Source organism: Phaenicophaeus curvirostris, chromosome 8 (genome assembly GCF_032191515.1).
Source record: "Phaenicophaeus curvirostris isolate KB17595 chromosome 8, BPBGC_Pcur_1.0, whole genome shotgun sequence".
NCBI classification, from domain to species: Eukaryota; Metazoa; Chordata; class Aves; order Cuculiformes; family Cuculidae; genus Phaenicophaeus; species Phaenicophaeus curvirostris.
This window is the reverse complement of record NC_091399.1, coordinates 29,089,733-29,108,599: the sequence shown is the minus strand read 5'-3', so window position 1 is coordinate 29,108,599 and position 18,867 is coordinate 29,089,733. Positions and strand designations below refer to the sequence as shown.

The following is an 18,867-nucleotide window of genomic DNA, read 5'->3' as shown; positions in this document are numbered from 1 at the left end:
ATGGTTTGCTTTTACAGTACCATTAGCAGCAGCGAGAATCCCACCAGCTGCACTAGAGAGCTCATTTCAACAAAATGTACCAAGGAGAAAGAGGAGTCTTTCCCATTTGCCTCCTAATGCAGGAAAAGCCATATGGGAGTGAAGCCCTTTAGGATTTTTAAAACATATCCAAAGTCATCATTATAGAGAAACGTGCTATAGCACAGCAGTCAGAATATCACTGGAAACCCATTATCACAACGCAAAAACAAATTAAAGACTATGAGAAACTGAAGGCAGAGAAGCCCAGAATTAATAGCACAGATGCTATCACAAACACAGTAGAACTGTACAGAACTTTTACAAACAGACCAGAGGAAAATTATATCAAATATTTGACACAGCAAAAAAATTCCCTGCTGCTAAAAATGCCCAGCACAGAAATGCTCAGAAGAAATTTAAATTGCACTCATAATTTTTAAAAGTAAGACTTTTACTAAGAAGTGAACATTAGCTTTGAAAGGGGTCCAATTAAGATGGGAAAATATTTATTCATTTAATAACATGTGCCCAGATTCTGAGAGCAGAAACACACTACAATGCACTGGATGCACAGGGACCACTCTCCCAGGAGCAAAGTTACTACATACGTGCATACGTGTTATTCAGGACCAATGCCCTGGCAAGAACCACATATAATGGTGCATCGTATGAACTGGCCGAGCGATCACAATACACGTAAGATCAGCCCAACCTGCCTGCTCACCTCCCCCAAGCCGGCAGCAAGGAGCTGGCAGGGCGCCACCAGAGCATGGCAGAAGGTGGGATTCCCAGCAAACTGTCACACATGCTCAAATATTTCATTTCTAAGGCTGTGGTTTCCACACTGTGCAAAACAGGATTTCCACCACATGACTTTGAGCAGCAGCCCTCTGCTATGCACCCTCAGAGCTTTGTGTGATTGTTTTGAACTATCTAATACCCATTTATGTGATCAGATCAATAAAAAGCCATCTCTTTTCCATTAAGATGTGCATCAGATTTACAGATCAATTTCTTTCTTTTTGTACTTCAATACTAACAAATAAAAGGAACTGTAAATTTTGAGGAGTTTTTTGACAAAATATTGCACCTGAAACATTCTAGTATCTCTCAAATGTTTTCCATCCTTGATGTCTAATTTTATACTCAAAAAGGCACACTAGCAAGGTACTGAAAAATAAAGATTCTTTATTTGTTATCATAGAATCATAGAATCATATACTGCCGTTGTCCTCTTTGCATGGAAGTCCATGGTAGTTGAATCTTCCCAAAATACTACCTTTGTGCACGCTGAACACCATCTAGAATGGAGTGAGCTTTAGAAAAACAAAGTTCTGCAAGCAGGACCAATAAATGAGATGTTCCATAAGCTGCAGGTCTAACATGGATTATTTTCTCATGGAACAATGTCCTCCTCCACCAAAGCCCCCCCCCTCCTTCACCTGCATCAACCCAGCTCCTTCGCTGCTCCGGGCTCTGCCCACTGCACCTCACTCTCACAGCGAGCCAAGTCCCGTTACATCCCACTGTCTCTGTGCTCATTGGCTGGTGGCTAAGAAGCACCTGAAAGCCAAGTCCAACCAACCTTATCCTTTGGAAATGGAAGCACAGGACAATAAGTTGCCTCCCTTTCGTCTTCCCAGCAAAGTTCAAGAAATCCATAAGGAAAGACTGAGACTCTGCCACTTCTGTTCTTCCATCAAACCACTGCTGCAACTGCTCAATAAGTGTGAAAGTCGTTGGTGGGAGCAGAGAAATCAACACACAACCTGCATCTCAGGGAGCTCTTTCCCTTTAAAAACCAGGCTAAAGACAACAAAACTTGTATTTGAAAAGAATAACATCTCTAAGGCGATTCTTTGCAACTAAGATCTAAATTTATTCACAAAATCTTCCTTCACCACCAGTAACATTTCTAAAAATCACTGTCAGCACAGAAGGCAACTTTGATAAAATTTACACCACAAATGTGGAATGAGAGCAGGAAATAGAGAGCCCACCAATATATTACTAATATATTAGTAATTAGGAAGTTACAATCATCCAAAAAAAGATTAATATCTTTTCTGATAGCTGGTGAACAAAACCCACACTAAAAGTCAAGTCAAAGCCTATATCCTGAGTCTTACACAGATTTTTAACTGTATCAACAAATCAAACTGAGAAATTCTGATAGTCACTGCAACCATTTACTCATAAACCCCAGCATACTGCTTTAGTTGGAATTAACTACCTACCATACTCACCAGGAAGTTTTCAGGCTACATACGTTAAGCTCCACAGAGCACCTGATGAGCAATAATTACGTTGATATTTCCCAGTCTGGAAGGGACACCACCGTACCGCATCAGAACTGAGACCATTTATTAGTTCACACACTTCAATGTGATTTTATCAAAACCCTTAGATTAGTGTGAATACACACACTCATCCTAATAACTCCTACGTTAACATATTTACATCTCCAAGAAAAAAATGCCAAATATATTAATTATTATTTAAAATTTAAGGTTATGCATAGCTCTAAAAAGACTAAGTGTTAGAAGTCAAAATATTTGCAAGCCCTGGCCAGTGCTGTCTATATTGTCATAATACTGTTTTGCTACTTTGAATGCTGAAGCAGTTTGTTGTCAGTAAAGCATCTATCCATCATCTCATAGAAACAAACCCCTTGTCTCAACCACATATTATGAGAGGTAAGGAACAATGCATTTAAATAAATACCTTAAAAAAGAATGTTTGGTGTATCTGCACAGTATGATTTTTACAATGAATACAATTACAAATCATCAAGAAATCAAACCTAACATACTAGGAACATGATATCATCTGTTAAAAATAAAGAAGAAGCAAGCCTAAACAGCATCAAAACAAGTAGCTTAGATAAACATTGTAAGAATTACTCGCAAAATCCTTAAATTACCTTTTGGATCGTCTCAACATGCTGGTAGCAGGCAGAGAGAAATTGGACAGCACTGTCCAAAAGGAGTCAGACATGATCTTTAAAAGCGTTCATTGCTGGGAAAATACAGCACAATCAAGCCACTAGCAATAAATAAGGAACTAAATAATACCAGTGACAGAGCCAATGCAAATTCCCTGTAGACCTCGCAAGCTGTTCCATTAATGCGAGACAGGCAGGCAAGCGTACATATTGCTGCTGTTTCCACTGCCTCCGTTCTCTCCCAGCTCCATCCCTGCCTCCCTCCCTCCACCTTAGGAGGCAGTGCAAAATGAGATATTTATTCCCTTCCTAAGACATACAATTTAAAACTGGAGTTAGTTGTATACACAGCATATACGCTTTCGATACACCTCTCTGTGTTCATCCAATTACAATCAAAAGATTTTCAAGCCCCACCAGAACTGGGCTCTGTTTGCAAAGCTAACACACGGGTTTTAAGCAGTGTCTGCACAGAAAGCACCATTCAGTGCCTACTTTGTGGGTTTATTTTGAAATGGTGGCCCCTCTGCTTCACGACACGAGGCACATCGGGGCATTTTGCTCATTTTTTTAATTAATCTACAATTTTTAAACAAATTCCATCTTTTAGCCTAAGTAACCCAAGTGGATTTTACATTTATTTTTACAAAACAAAAAGCTTACAATGCCACCTAAGAGCAGTTTCAAATCAGAAATCCATTCTCAGCCGCACCGCACACACATCAGTCACAGCAAACACCAACTCCTCCGTAGCACCTGGTGCCCGCAAAACAACTCAAGCGGCTGAATTCTGACAACAGAACGCGAGCGAGACGCGGGTGATGCACAGCAGAGGTTCCCCACACGCTCCCTTGCACAGCAGCCACAAGTTCACTCTTTCTCCTTTGTGCCTGCAGAAACTCCCTGCCATGTTTTTGCTTTTTCCAGGGTCTAAACAAAACCTCGCTGTAGCTGCCTTTAAAAAAAAAAAAAAATTCAATGTGCAATCTATTTTCTTTCTATCGTGGCTTTTTTAAGCATTTCTGCCAGTAGGAAAGCTAATGATGTTCTCATATTTCAGCCTTCTTGAGTGGCTTTTTATCACAGACATGAGAAAGATGACAATCAACAGCTGGCACTGCCTCCATACAGCCCTTAAGAAACACACATAAACGCCCAGGAGAAAGAAATCCCAGTGGGTTCCCTTCAGCTTTCCACAGAATCACACGAAAGAATATGACGGTCTTCATAAGTTTCCACTAAATAATGGCACATTTTAATACAGAGTTATCAAGCATCACAGAATGTAATCCAGCTAAGAATGCCCTTCCACCTGAGCTTCCAAACAGGGAAACATGATTTTTAGTGCTGCGGGAACAGAATCTCTGCTGAACACGACCATTGCTTCAAATGCTTTTAAACATTTGTATCAAACAAATCTAAATGACATTCTGGTTTGATTTGACAAAGTCAGTTTAGAGCACAACCAGACAAAACTCCACCACTGTCTACTACTGATGAGAAAGAATAAGCACATTCATTTTCATATCTACATAATAACACACATCAATCAAGAGTAGAAATTGAAGAACAGCATTTTAGCATTACATTCAGGATATTATGTGACTTCCAATTCCAATAAACTCTGATTCTGAAAAGGTATAAAAATACTCAGATGTACTCTACCAGCTAAAACATGAATTGAAATTCCCAAGCAATAAGGGGGGGGGGAAAGTGCTCAGTTAAGTAATAAATAAACCCATCACATCAAAAATAAATTCCTGGTTGCTTATAGTTTGGAAATAAGATCACAATCAGCTAAAATCACTGAATTACATAAATTACGCTTTTTTCAAAAGTGATTGAAAACTCAGCAGTTGAAGACACCTCACTCGTAACATCCCTGTACTCAGTGCCAGCGCTCTCACAGCTCAGATAGAAAGGACACAAAGAGGAGAAGCCATGTTAGAACATTCTCCATGGGCATCAGTGACTGCTCTACAGCAGTGTTAACCCAGTGAAACCCTGTCCAGCCTCCACTGCTCTTGGGAAATGCAGGGCAAGGAAACAAGGTGTCTGCTGGCATCACAAACCTGTCTGTCCACCCATCTTGCTATTTAACGTGGATTTGCAAAGCACTTACCCAAGAACTGCAAAAAGCACTTCGGGAATTATATAACCCTGGCTTACAAATAGCAAGAATTTCTGTAACACTTTATATTCCTGCTTTACAAATTGCCTGTTCCACATGCCAGTAGCAAAACCCAATCGGCACCTGCAAAGTGCTCTTTTTGGGACTGTCCCTAAACGTTAACTACAGAGAAGTTTAGAGTACCCCAAAACATGTGTAAATACCATACTAGGAGATGCAGTAGCTTTGCCAGAAAAACAGAAGAACACAATGAAAGAGTCAAACATCTTTTAAAAATACATCATGTCTTAAAATATGACGTCATCATTTGCAGAATTCCCTTTAGTTGTAACCACTGTGCAAAGCATAAGGATTTTCTCACATCTACAATGACAAATGAAATCCTTCTAAAGGAACTATGTTACTGTCTCTGCCTGATAAGCAAAGCATTTTGCAAAATTAGGACCCATAACTTCTAGACAGATAGAAAATAGATCAAAAATACAGCCTTCTGCACACTAGAAAGCACATCAAGAAAAATAGTGCTCTCACACCAACAGGCTACGAGGTGAGTTTTCCATTTTATCTAGCTCATAAAAAAGTTAACATGACTTTGTGAAATCCTGATCCTGAGCTATTCTAAGCCTGAAGAAGACTCTTTTCTCATGAAATTCTTCCACTTGCCTTTCAGGATATTCAGTCTCCATGAATCTCCACTTCATGTCCAACCTGTCATCAGAAACGATCACCTGCAGAACATTTCAGCGGTTCCTGTGATGATGGAGTATTTCTCTGCCCACCAAATGTATGGTTTCAAGGGCCCTCCTGATGACACCATGTCCACTGGGCAGTTATAAATAGGCAATGTCAACGACTTGCCCAATTTCTCCTTTTAACCATTACCCAAGTAGGACATTAATTAAGCTTGACATTAAATGAGAATGCAATTAGGCAAACAATCCACACAAAACCCATTACTTTCTGGACTTCTTTCACAGCAGCTACATTTATCATTAAATAAATTCACTTGGTATAAGACTATCTTCTTTTTTAAAAAAAACTGTCATTTTAAACGTAAGCTGAACTCCTCGTGAAGTTCTAAGTGGTACCAAGAAGATCACCGAGGTCATTTTGAAAAGTAATATCCCAACAGTCAAAACTCTTGTGACTGACCACATTTTAAGTTGACTAGGTATCAGGAAAAGTTCCCACAAAATATTCTTGTCTACGTCTTTTAAATATTTCCACCTGGATGAAACACATAGTAGTCCAGTAGCTTTCAAAGGCAGATAACTTTCCTGAGTCACATGATGGTAAATGAAAACTTATAACGGAAACCAGCTAAATCACTAATTGAAAAAACCCCTACCACTTCCTAATTATTCAATCATTTGAATGGCTACATTGCATCACATAAAACACATGATACTCTCAGACAAACTTTTTTTAATAGTTCTATAACATTTTTAATAGCCTCAAACCCAGAAATTAAAACTGTTTTACTAGCAAAGCTAAATCGTTCGGAGGAGTCACAAAAGAGAAGATAGATTCTCTCTCTATAAAGATAACAACAATTTTATTTTAAACTGTGAATGGTATATTCGAAAAGCATAGATAATTATTCTGCTATAAGTAAATATAAGTTAACACAGATGAACTGAAAAGATATCTGCTCTATATCACTATCAATATAGTCAAAACTGCGTAACATTTAAACTCTCCAGCAGAAAAACTTTGGTCTTTCAATACCAACAAAAGAAAGATCGTCCTATATTCTTCTAAAGAAGGAGGGTTCCTTTAAAAAAAAAATTACATGAAAGATGTGTGTTGAGCTATTTGGGGCATCATTATTATTTGAACAGTGTCCTACGCAAATGAAGAACAGACTGTCTTTGAGCAGACTGCAATCTCAAGACACGTAAGTAACAGCCTGACAGAAAATATTAAGTTGAATATATCTTTAAGGTCCATTTTTCTATCATTATTTGCTAGGTTATACAATATTAGATTTCATCCGGTTTTTGGCAGAAATCCCCAAGCCAACACAGAACTAAAGAGCCATACTCTTCTACTACAGTGGTTCGAGCCGATTTCAATTGCTACCTCTGTATAAAAAGGCTCCGAAAGACACATTTATCTGAGATCAAACTAAGACCTTATGGTCAATTTTTGGGGGGTGAAGAAGAACTGAACATCCCCCTGGTGTGCATTTACCCTGCAGGAAACACCCCAGTGACTGTGCTAGTTAATGATTCAAAGGATCAGAAACGTTTCCTGAACTAGCTACCAGGCACTGAACACCCATATACCTCAATAAAAGCTGCCAGCTTCTCATGTAACTTTAATCCAGCACAGTTACTGAATTAACAGGGGTTGCCATTATAGTGGATAGCCTGAAATGCTATCTAATTCACTACACTACCACTGCACAGCTTAAGCGTAAGCAATTGCCCGATTCTATAGTCCTAAAGCAACTCTTACAAAATTGTACTCGCTCAGATATAAACAATGTTGACTACAGCTCTACCATCATGATGCATATTTTCTAAATGAAAACACTACCAAATAGTGAATAGAAGCAAGCACTACTAAAACAAAATTAATTGTTCACAAAATCCTATGAAAATTTAATAAGAAAGATTCTTTCCTTGTGTTTCTAGTTACAAAAAAAATCACTTATTAGTACGTTACTATTCCATACAACATTATTCCTCCCAAAGAAGACCGGTAAGATGTTTGGCAACTTCAATATAACATAGGCTTAACATTATTTCAAGCTCATAAAATTGCTGATTGGGCTCAGATGCCCCAGAAAGGTCAATTATCCCCTTTAAATAAGTTACTAGAACTCGTATTCTTTCCCTAGCCTGGTCGTCTTCGTGTGTGATTCAAATGTCAGTTGTCTGATTTAATCAAATGTAACATCAATACGTGACTCAAACGTCATAAAAAATGAGAAACGTTATTTAAAAAATAACAATACAGAACATCAGTTCTGGAGATCTTACTTCATGTTTATATAGAAACCTTCAAACATTTTATCCAAAATGTTGTTAAAGCCACTCAGTAACACTGGCAAAAAACACAGCATCACTAAGTGCTGCTATAACCTCGATGTCCTCATCTAAAGATTTTCCTTCCTCTTCATCAACCAAAATTTATCCAAAGGAAAACATAGATTGAACCTCTTGTTGCCACTGCAGCATTTCTTCATCTTTATCATGTATTATTTATCACGATGCACTTAAAATTTTCTTTCTAACCTGTAGTACAGTGTTAATGAATTCACTGTGCAACAGCACTTGCAAAGAGGAAGATACCTTAACTACTTCTCCTGCCATTCCAACCTGCATCAGCCTCTCCATGAAGAAGTACAGCACTACATTAGCTTCAGTTCCTTGCAGAATTCTTCCACCTCTGCCTCCCTGACATCAAGACCAGGCTGTTGCAAAGTTCTCCCACAACAGGGTTTTTACATATTTCCTAAAGAAACGTAACATACAGTCCTTGATAGACATTGTCCATAACCTGTTCCAACAAGACTGCTTCAGCAAAGCAGATTTGAAAAAGCAGGTTTATTTCCCTCGTTTTTACAGGGAAACCACAGCAGAGAGCTTAAAGGACAAAACGATAAAAAGCAGCAGCAAAAGCCATTGGTACACCTGGTGTTTTTGCAGGGATTGAGGATTGAAGAATCACCATTGGATGGCTAAAACTAAACCAAGACAACAACAAGTAATCAAGGTAAAATTAACAAAGCAAACAGGGAGGAGGGAAGAGAGCTGTAGTTAAGTGGGTGAACCAGATTGCTTTTTGCTACTCGGATCACAACTGATGGCTCGTAAGACCACAGATGTCCAACACCCATCTCAGGGCATCAACCTGGACAGACAACGTGCCAAGGACCAGGATGGTGCCCCAGGCTTGGGGCGACACTGGATAGCCAGGTAGAAGGGATTGCTCTCACCAGCTCGACTGCACACTCCCCTGAAGACCAGATCAAGCCCGAATTCTAAAATGACCTCTGGCATCTGATTTGTTTCTATGTACGATTCAGATTGTTTGCTCTGACCTGAATCTCCACTGCAGGACCTTCCACAGCTCATTTCCTCCTTTCTTAATTAACACACTTAGGCTCACCTGAAAAACTAAGGATACTGTAAACCCCTTGCATTTCCCGTAGCTCTTCTGAGACAAAAAGCTTATTTTGTAGGATGTCAGCTAAGAAGAGTTACTCTGGGAGCAAGGGGAATGCTTCTGTAATGAACAGGCTAAGAGGATGAATTTTACATTTTCAAGCATAAATTCTTAATGAAGTTAGAGCATGGGATAAGAATAGACTTTACAAAATAAGCCATAGTACAGAAGAGACATGAGAAATCAAACAGAAGAGACATGAGAAATCAAAACCATGCTTGGGAAACATCATGAGTGCTGGTATACATCCAGTTTTAAAGGTAGAATTATGACCTAATTTGGCCATAAATTTTTAACAGAAATAGAATATGAATCTTCACAGCAAAAGCTGAGCTTTTAATCTTAAAGTCTGGGAAGGCCATGATAACATATCAACAACCAGCAGGCAAATAAACTACTCAAGGCTGTGAGCCTCCAAGAAATATATAATGTACATGACAGAATGGACAAGCCCAAACACCGATTTTTATGTAAGTACAGATTGATACACCTCTATAAAACAGTTTTACAGTAATACTGGTAAACCTACAAAGGCGACACACTACAAAAGCAACATTCCTGAAAATATACATAATATTTAGAAGCTCTTCTGACAGATATTTCTTTTACATACAAGACTTCTAACCTGCATGTCCCTCTAGGTATCAGTAGGGACGTACACGTTAGAGTTCTGGAACACAGAAACAGATTTAATAATTTAAGATAAATTTGTCCAAACTGAATTCTCTGCTTTGAAATAAAGTACAGAATAGACAGATATGGAACCCTCAGTGAGTTTTGCATTCTCCAGAGAAAAAAATATTTTAAAATACTAAAACCAAAATTTTTAAATTTACAATGCTAAATCTTACTACGTTCTACTGTAACACATCAAAAACAGCACAAACAAATCAAAATAATCTAGCTAAAATAAAAAATATGTAACAGAATTGCTCATTTTTAAAATAAATGACTTATATAGCCCACCTCACCAATGACCTTTTAAACTGTTTCAGATATCTAGAAAAAAGAAAATGCTGATAAATGGAAATATTCATTTTATACTTTCATTTCCCTTCTTCTAAATTTTGATTACAGATCTAGCATTATACAGATTTCATAGATGAGAAGAAATAAAATATAAAATCTAAACAAAATTGGAACTAGTAATAAAAGTAAATAATATTTCCAGCTCATCAAATTACTTTGCATAACACACAAACTACCAAACGAACTGATAAGCAGAGACATCATAGATCATGCATGCAAATGACCACCTGCGTGTCCAAGGAACGTACTTCCTGCAGAGAAAATATGACTTGAAAAATTAATAAATAAAGTACTTTCCACAATACTGACTACTTACAACAACAGTATATAAAAAACAGACTGCGGCCTTCTGCGATGTAGTCTGCAGATGCCCTTATTTTTAAGAAGAGGAGGAAAGTTGCAGAAGCGACAGGTCACAGTTTTACGATCCATCTTGATGTTAGAAGAGGCTGCGCACATGGGGTGCAGGCTGGAACACGTCCCCATGGGCTGCTCCTCTGTGCCAAAGACAAATGTAGCTGTAATCAACTCCATTCTGTTCAAATTAATTGCAAGTTCTCTAAGAGGGCAACGCAGACACTTGTGTCTTAAAAGGCCCACTTCTGGTCAATATCTGTGTGTTGGGAATCTTCCAGCTTCTCAGAATCAGAATGGACAAACAGCTGCATTCAAATGAAGTGCGGAGGAAAGCTGAGAGGGATTTTCACCAGATTTCTTTAGGTTAAACCTTTTTGTCCTAAAAATTTCCTAAGAATTATAATTTGACCTGTTCTGTTGTTATTTTAAATTTCCCATCTACTGACAAATAAAACTGAGAGTCACCGGAATGAAAATAGGAACAACATAATAGCACAAAAATAAATATTCACCTTCTCAGGCAAGCTATAACAGAAACAGACATTATCACTTCTACTCATGCAGTGGATCTTCTAATAGAATCCCAGTATTGTGTACACAATTTTTTATTTTAGTGTTTATACAAAGAAATGCCTAGCTCAGCCCTGAGACAACTCTCGTCGCACAGCAAGTCTTTCCCAGATGGCTGGATCAATAACATCCCTGCTTTAAAGACCTGAAGGTCTAGAGAAAGGAAAGGAACAGGGAGACAGGAAGGAAAACAAAAGCACACAGAGCTCTTTCACCACAAAGATTACTGTTTGAAGATTTTATTTTAGAACATTAATAATTCATAATGACAGTGTAATGTAAACTAGGTCAGAAGATTATGCTCTCAAGTACCACACAAGGGATTGAATGACAGAATAATAACCACTAGCCAAAGTAGCAAAATTTTAGGAGATAAACAAGGGGAAGAGAGAACTTGGAGGACTAGAACAAGCATGCCTGAGATAAAGGAACACAACCAGGAATATATAGATACTGAAGAAAAGGAGAGTTTGGATGCAGCCTGTAGTAAAGAGAGCACAGAATGATACACAATAGAAGACGAAGCTCTGCTGCAGACCTTCTGGCATGGTACAGTTTTGAATATTCAAACAATAGCTTCAATTTGAGACAAAGGTTAACATTGCACAGTACATAGAGACACTGCTGATATGGCTTTTGAAACTGGTGCAATGCTACCCTTAAATCCTCTTTACAACCTGAACTTGCCTTAAGCTTTCAGGTTAATGTTGATCCACTAAATGGTTTATCTATCTAAATTAGAAATTGCAACTCATGGCTCCAAATAGTAATTTCTTCAGGGAACAGATCTTTAAGGGATCTCCTGCTCCTGGGTCCTTTGCTAATGCCGGCAGCTGTGCCATATTATCTCTGTTTCTCCCCAGCTCAAGTCCACTAAGCTGACACCAGGTACTCACTCTCTGTACATCTCCACAATTAGTGCTTGCACACAGCATCTTACTGAGCCTGTTCACACACTTATCGATTTTCCAAGTCAAAGCTAAAAATAGTACCTGGTTGCCTCAAAGTACAATTAAAAACAAGTTTTGGAAAATGCATGGTACTGTCTACCAACAATAGTAGACACATGACTGCCTGGTTAAGAATATACATTGCTTTCTCAGAATGATTCCCTTGCCAGGAATCTGAGCACATGGGTTGTTTCTTTATCTGCATTTGAGATCAAAGGGCTTTGAGGAAGAGACTGTGGAAGGAAGAATTTTGTACAGAAATGAACAAAGTACTACCAAGCGAGGAAATCACTGTAATTTGAGGATAAGGATAGATAAAGAAAAGCTTCAGTTTGTACTACAATCTATTAAGAACTTTCTGAGCTTTTGTTCCCCACTAGAAGTTGCTGGTCTGTCCCAACCATCCCAAACTCTTTGAATAGTGCAGGGGCAGTAAATGAGTCAGCTTGTGTGCAGGTGTACCAGCATCACAGCCTTCAAACACAATTACATAGAAGAAAAAGTTATCAAACCACTTACCCTTACTTATTTTTTATAGTAATTTTTAGCAAACATTAAAGCTTCCTAACTTCTGAAGTCACAAGTACATAACTACCGCCTGGGAGCCTCTGATTTCCCAGGTTAAACCATCAAGCTATCCTTTACAAGTTGTCCCATGGAGGGTAGCCAAATGGTGAGCCTGGAATGAGACAAGAATTTACACCTCTGGCTCCATGCCTCAGGGTTTAACTCTTCTGCTATTGCTGCTCCCGGCAGGGCACGTGGTTTTTAGCACTTGCATTAAGTCTTCACAGGAAAAAATTATACCAGCCCAGCCACAACAAAAAGAAAGACAGAAAGCTATCTGAATCTGTCCAATATGTCCCTCCCCTGCAGTCTCCATCCCCTAGATGGGAAAACTATTCACAAGAACAATAACAGGCACAAAAGAAAAGGAATAAAAAGAAAAATTTCCATTAAAAAAGAAATGAATTCTGGGAGACTCATTCATTCAGTGTGAGGTGTAGATTTCAGTTGGGTCGCCAAAAGATTACTTTCTCAAAAGTCACCATCTCACATAATGATACATTCATAAACTTGTTCTGTTACTCATTATCCTTGAATCGCTTCTCTACATTGTTTCCAAAAGTGACATTACACGCCTTGCAGTCAACTCTGACCAATTATTTAGCACAGTTTAGAAAGCAGAACCTGCACCAAATCAAGCACTAAAGCAGGAAGATATCACTTGCCACAAAATCAGAACAGTTTCCAAGCATCATTCAAGCTGAATATAATCCTCTTCATTCATACTCTGACATTGCTCAAATAGGAAATTGTAATATAAACACTTAAAACCTGTATCAGGTGACTTCAAACTAAAAGGAAATTTAAGTAGAGATAGGAAATTATCACCAACTCTTGACAAGCCTTGAGGTATTTAAAAATAAAAAATATAAAGAACTTAGTCAAGCTTGAATTCTGAATTTTATTTTTTCTTTTCCTGAAAAATACATGGAATTCCTCTCGTTTGCAGGTGCTGCCCTGCTGCTGTGGTAAAATATATCCTGTCTTCAAAAGCCAAACCATGGGTGATTTGGGGCAGTGTGTGCCAAGAATACATGCTTATAGTATGGAAGGAATTTCTGCACCCACCTGTGAATCGAAGGACTGGAGTTACAATACACTCATCAAGACACGCCAGCAATCCCAATACATATGAAACAGAACTCAAGTCTAACAGGAAACCCCATCCAAACAAGGTGAAAGCTCCATCTCCACCCCTTGGTGAAGGTGAGCTGCCCACTACACCCGTCTATTCAGTGCAACAGAGCAGACTCACCGAGCACGCTGACCACTGAACCACACACACACCCCTAAACATGCCATAGCTCTACATGTAGGCTTCCCTTCATCCACTACTACAGCTTATGCAAAAAAGATTTTAAATAAAGGCAGGGAACCCTCCCAGTACGTTTGTTGAATATCTACATGTACTACGTTCTTGTTACTTACCACAGTTATTGATTAAATGCTTGTTTCTGAGAATAGGGGTTTTTTATGTAAATATATTAATATATTCTTAAATTATATCACAGATGTCCATAAAATCCTAATTATATAAAACTCATAACATTGTAATTACACACTGATAAGTAATTATGCACTATGCTCGAACATCGAGTGTTTTGGAGCAACATTAGGTTTCCAGTTTTGTTTTACTTCTATAAGACAGCAGGACCTGACCACCATCACATTCAGAAATAGCAACCAGATTTTGCCCAGACTAGAAAAGAGAAAAATCCATGAAACTATTCTGAATCAGTAGACTTCACTAAGGCTACAATCTCCAAGGGAAAATTTTCCTTTAAAAATAATCACCACCATACATCCCTTTAAGAATATGTTCCACAACTGGCATGAATTCATGAAATCCAAATAGCATGAGAAAATATCCCTTGAATACTCACTCCAGCTGAACCTAACTCTTCCCTTTTTTGTTAAGGTAAACCAAATTCCCAGTGAGACTTCACCTCACCTGCAGCAGTCAGAGAGGCCAGAAGTGCAGCACCTGAACACATTCACCCTTGTTACCACAAATTAACCCATTTCTTGAAGGACTGAAACCAGTCTAGATCTTGCTAGCACTGAGACAGAAAGCGTAGCAATTTTTTGAAGCAGGGGGCAATGCATATTCCTTTAATCTCCAGGCCCACCACTTCTAAATTACAACAATTAATTCAGGACATCTTGTAAGCAACTTGATATTGAGAGGTGGTGTAAATCTCTATTTTGCTGAAAGGACAAATACGGGTGCACAAGGACTTGCCAACTCATAAAGAGACCAGCTGTGAAGCATGGCCTCACTTTCCCCATCAGTAATTTGACTTCCCTGCTACCCCCAGAAGGGTACAAGCCAGACCGCAAACATGAGAGCCAGTACTTCAATGTATTTTTGGACATTGCTCTCTTTTCTTCCTAAAGATGCATGACCTTAGTTCCAGCCCACAGTTGCATCAACTATAGCAGCCTTATTTCACCTGCTATCAATTTATTTTTATTGTAATTATGTCATTTCATATTTCCTTTTACTCTTTCGAGAGATTTACGTTATTTTCTGTTGTTCAAAGGCTAAATGTAAACTATTTTCACTCTTAATTAGATTAATTCTTCCAGAAGCCATGAACTACCATGCTAGCTGTGGAACACACTTGACGTCAGATGCACCAACAGTTGTTCATCCATCCATGTAAAAATATCAACAACATCACGAAAATAAGGCAAGAAGGGGAAACCAATGTAGATGCTTGCAAACATACACTATATAGATGGAAAAAAAAAAAAAAGAGAGAATGATTCAATACTAAGGCATATCCTTTTCTAGTTATGTATCCCACAAGTTCCTAGTATCGCTCATATAGTCATGGAAATGAACCCCAGCCTGGCCAACCCAAGGGTGTTAAGCTGAGTAGATCAATGATGGTAACGACTTGTCAAGATGAACCTTTGCTCTAAGCAAGCAGGAATGGCTCACTGGTACCGTAACCAAGTAAACAAAACTACAACAAAGAAAGACGGGATAAAACAGGATCAAGAGCTGCACAGGTGAAAGTAACAAGGACGAAAATAAAAAGTTATTATAGCAGAGCTAATCTCTTACACGGAGCTATGTATCTGTGAATCATCAACCATTCAGTATTTAGGGAGCAGATGGCTGGAAGGTCCCCATGTGTGAAAAATATTATTATCAAGAAAAGTCCATAGTAACAACGGAATATAACTTGACACTAAGACTTTTATATGAACTATTCTTAGAGAGAAAATGATTCACTGGTCCATGTCAAAAGCCTGAAGACTGAAGGATTCTCAGAGAAAAAAAAGATATAGATACCAATATTATTTGAAAATAATCGATAATCATTAGATTATCTCTGCAAAAAGAACAGTTCTCAATTGACTTTTAACAGTAACGTAATTTTGATAATTACCATTATCATATAATATATATATCACGTACATATATTATATGATAATGGTAATAATATTTTGATTTGCAATATATATATCATGATATATATTATATAATTGCCATTATTTAATTACCTAATTTTGATAATTACCATTATCATATAATATATATATCATATATATATTATATGCATCATGATATATAGAGATAGATAGATATCATTATATATGTGTGTGTATATATATATATAACCAAGTCTGTTAATGAGCCCTAATGCTAAACAGCAATTAGTCACATTTAAACACCCTTGTAAAGGAATATTACTTAATACTGGCTTTTAAATAACAAAAAATAATTTAAATTATATTGATAAGACTGACACTAGAAGTGTTGCGACTGCTCTTTACTCACTGGCCTTCACTCCAAGTGCTGCCAAAATGAGCACTATAGTAAGAATTTCCAATAAGTGCTGCCCAACACGCAGGAAAGGCGGCAGGGGAACTGAGTAACCACCTCCCTCTTCACAGCAGCACCCAGTACACCAAGTATAGACGCAAGTGACATCCTTTTCCTTTGCCAACAGCCTGATTTCCACCCAACAGATGTAATATGTGTTACTGTCCATTAGAGGGAGAGATGCCTAAAATAGCTCAACTTCACATTTTCTTGTTACTCCTACAAGTGCTGGCCAGCAAGAGCAATCTCCCTCTGAAATAACATTCTAGGTTCAGGGACTATTGCATTACCACCTGATGAGTAACTGAAATTCAAGCAGCTACATCCACACTGCCGCATTAGAACTTCAAAACCAGCCCTCCGCTGGCTCAAGTTTTAAGTAGGTACCACCGAGCTCCAATTTCATAACTGTGCACCCAAAGATCTCTAGTTCGTGTTAGCCTTTCTCTGTGACTGCCTCATGAAGTGAGGTTTCTTCTTGGGGGAGAAGCTGAAGCTTCCCTTGGGGCTGCTGATGGCCACACATGTTCCACAGCAGCTCAGCCTGGAGGAAGGGCTGCTCCTGAAGGTAAAACATCAGACAATCTCCTAAATACTTTAATACAAACTGAGCTGGTTTGGACTTTTTCTGTTTACTCCTGTACTTCATATTTACTAACAGGCTTGATTTTACTCAGTACCCCTAGCAGGCCCCGCGTTTGAAGGCTTCTGTAAGAAACCAATGTGGATTTACAGAATGCACATCTGCTGTTCAAAGCACAGATTTTTTAAGGACCCCACTCTAGGCTGGTTAATTTTAAGTTGGTTTTCTTGACACCAGAGATACCTGTGAGGGTTCCTTTGCTCCATGGTCCAAGCTGCACGTGAAATCAGAAGCTAGCACAAGGAACAACCAGGAATTTGCATGCACACTTAATTTTATATTCCCTATACAGGGCCTTAAACTACACATGAACTAGAAAGATTTCTACCAACTCGCAACATTGACTTGAACTGTAAATGACTGGAGGTAAATTATAACCACAAGGCTGTTCCTTTCTGTTAGATGTTATTCTCTCAAACTACAAAGCTGGTAAGTTCATAAAAGGTCACACCAACACCAAACTGTTAGAAAATCCTGGTCGATACACCTCTCCTTACCTCCACTGAAAAGGATGGCTGTAGCAGGGACTAGACGGATTGCTCTGGGCTTGTGAGTTCAAGTAAAATACTAGAGGAGAAGTAACAAGTGCACAGTCAGCACTAAACGGGAATTTAAGGTGCTGCAGACCTGGAGCAGATGTAGGAGAGAACATGTGCTGATGAACATCACTTCCTCGGCAGTGGGAGTACAAAGGAGAGGAGATTCTGACAAGGTACCACAGCAGAAAAAAAGTAAATCAGGGTCAATATCAAATATCACACCTTCTGTTTCAATAAAGAAAAAAAAAAAGATACTTCTGAAATACAAGTTACATACTTTTCATAAATGCAATCAATTAAGTCATCCTTTTGAGTAGCATCCAATCCAAAATGTATTTGTCAGTCAATATAATGTTTAGTCAACATTACTTCTCCACTAGGAAAATCTACCAATCTGGAACTATCCAAATTCTTTTTTGTAGCGATTCACAGGCTTTCTGGAACACACACCACCGTCAAATCTTAACATAAAACGTTTAATTGAGAAAAATTAACAAAATTGCTAATGGCACCAGTAACAGACATGGACCATTTATATTGCACCCTTCACAATCTGGGAGCTGTGGTTCCACACGACTGCTGCGACAACAACAGAAATACGCAACTGTGAAAACATGAATTACACGACCCATTAACTAGAAAATAACATCAAGCATGTTTTACAAGAATAACTAATGAAGCCTGAAAGCAACACAGCAAAATGGCTTTATTCCAATTTTAGCAATGGGGAAACTGAGGCACAAAGAGGTTACGTGAGTCACCCATAGCACATCCAGGCAGCTTTAGGATTACAGCTGCAGACACTGATTCCCAGCTCGGTGCTCAGTTCTAGAAAGTACACTGCTTTTGCACAATTAGAAGCCAACACAGACTCATACACATGGAGAAAAAAGAAAATTTCTCCAAATAGTTGCTTTCTAAGAGCTGCAGACAGACTTCTACATGCACACAAAAAGAGTTTCTAACTTTACTGAACTATACACAATGACATGTCCTTCACCAGAAATAAAGTAAAAGTTAACTTACAAATATTGGTATTATAAAGTCCACTTAGGTGTTAGAATACAAACTACTGCCACTGTATTTTTACAACTATAACTTC

General features: G+C 38.4%; 1 protein-coding gene across 14 annotated transcripts in view; it reads right to left on the bottom strand.

The window, feature by feature from the left end:
* MAST2 (microtubule associated serine/threonine kinase 2) overlaps window positions 1-18,867 on the bottom strand; it is a 194,503-nt gene that overhangs the window by 84,525 nt on the left and 91,111 nt on the right. For 2 of the 14 annotated variants that reach the window (XM_069863015.1, XM_069863017.1), the window contains exon 3: window positions 17,724-17,930. The exons of 11 other annotated variants lie outside the window; for them this stretch is intronic. In XM_069863015.1, coding sequence (XP_069719116.1) covers window positions 17,724-17,930 — 207 coding nt within the window. Of the gene's footprint in view, window positions 1-2,944; window positions 3,132-17,723; window positions 17,931-18,867 lie in introns of those variants that run through there. One more of the 14 variants, XM_069863018.1, reaches the window with a different exon arrangement.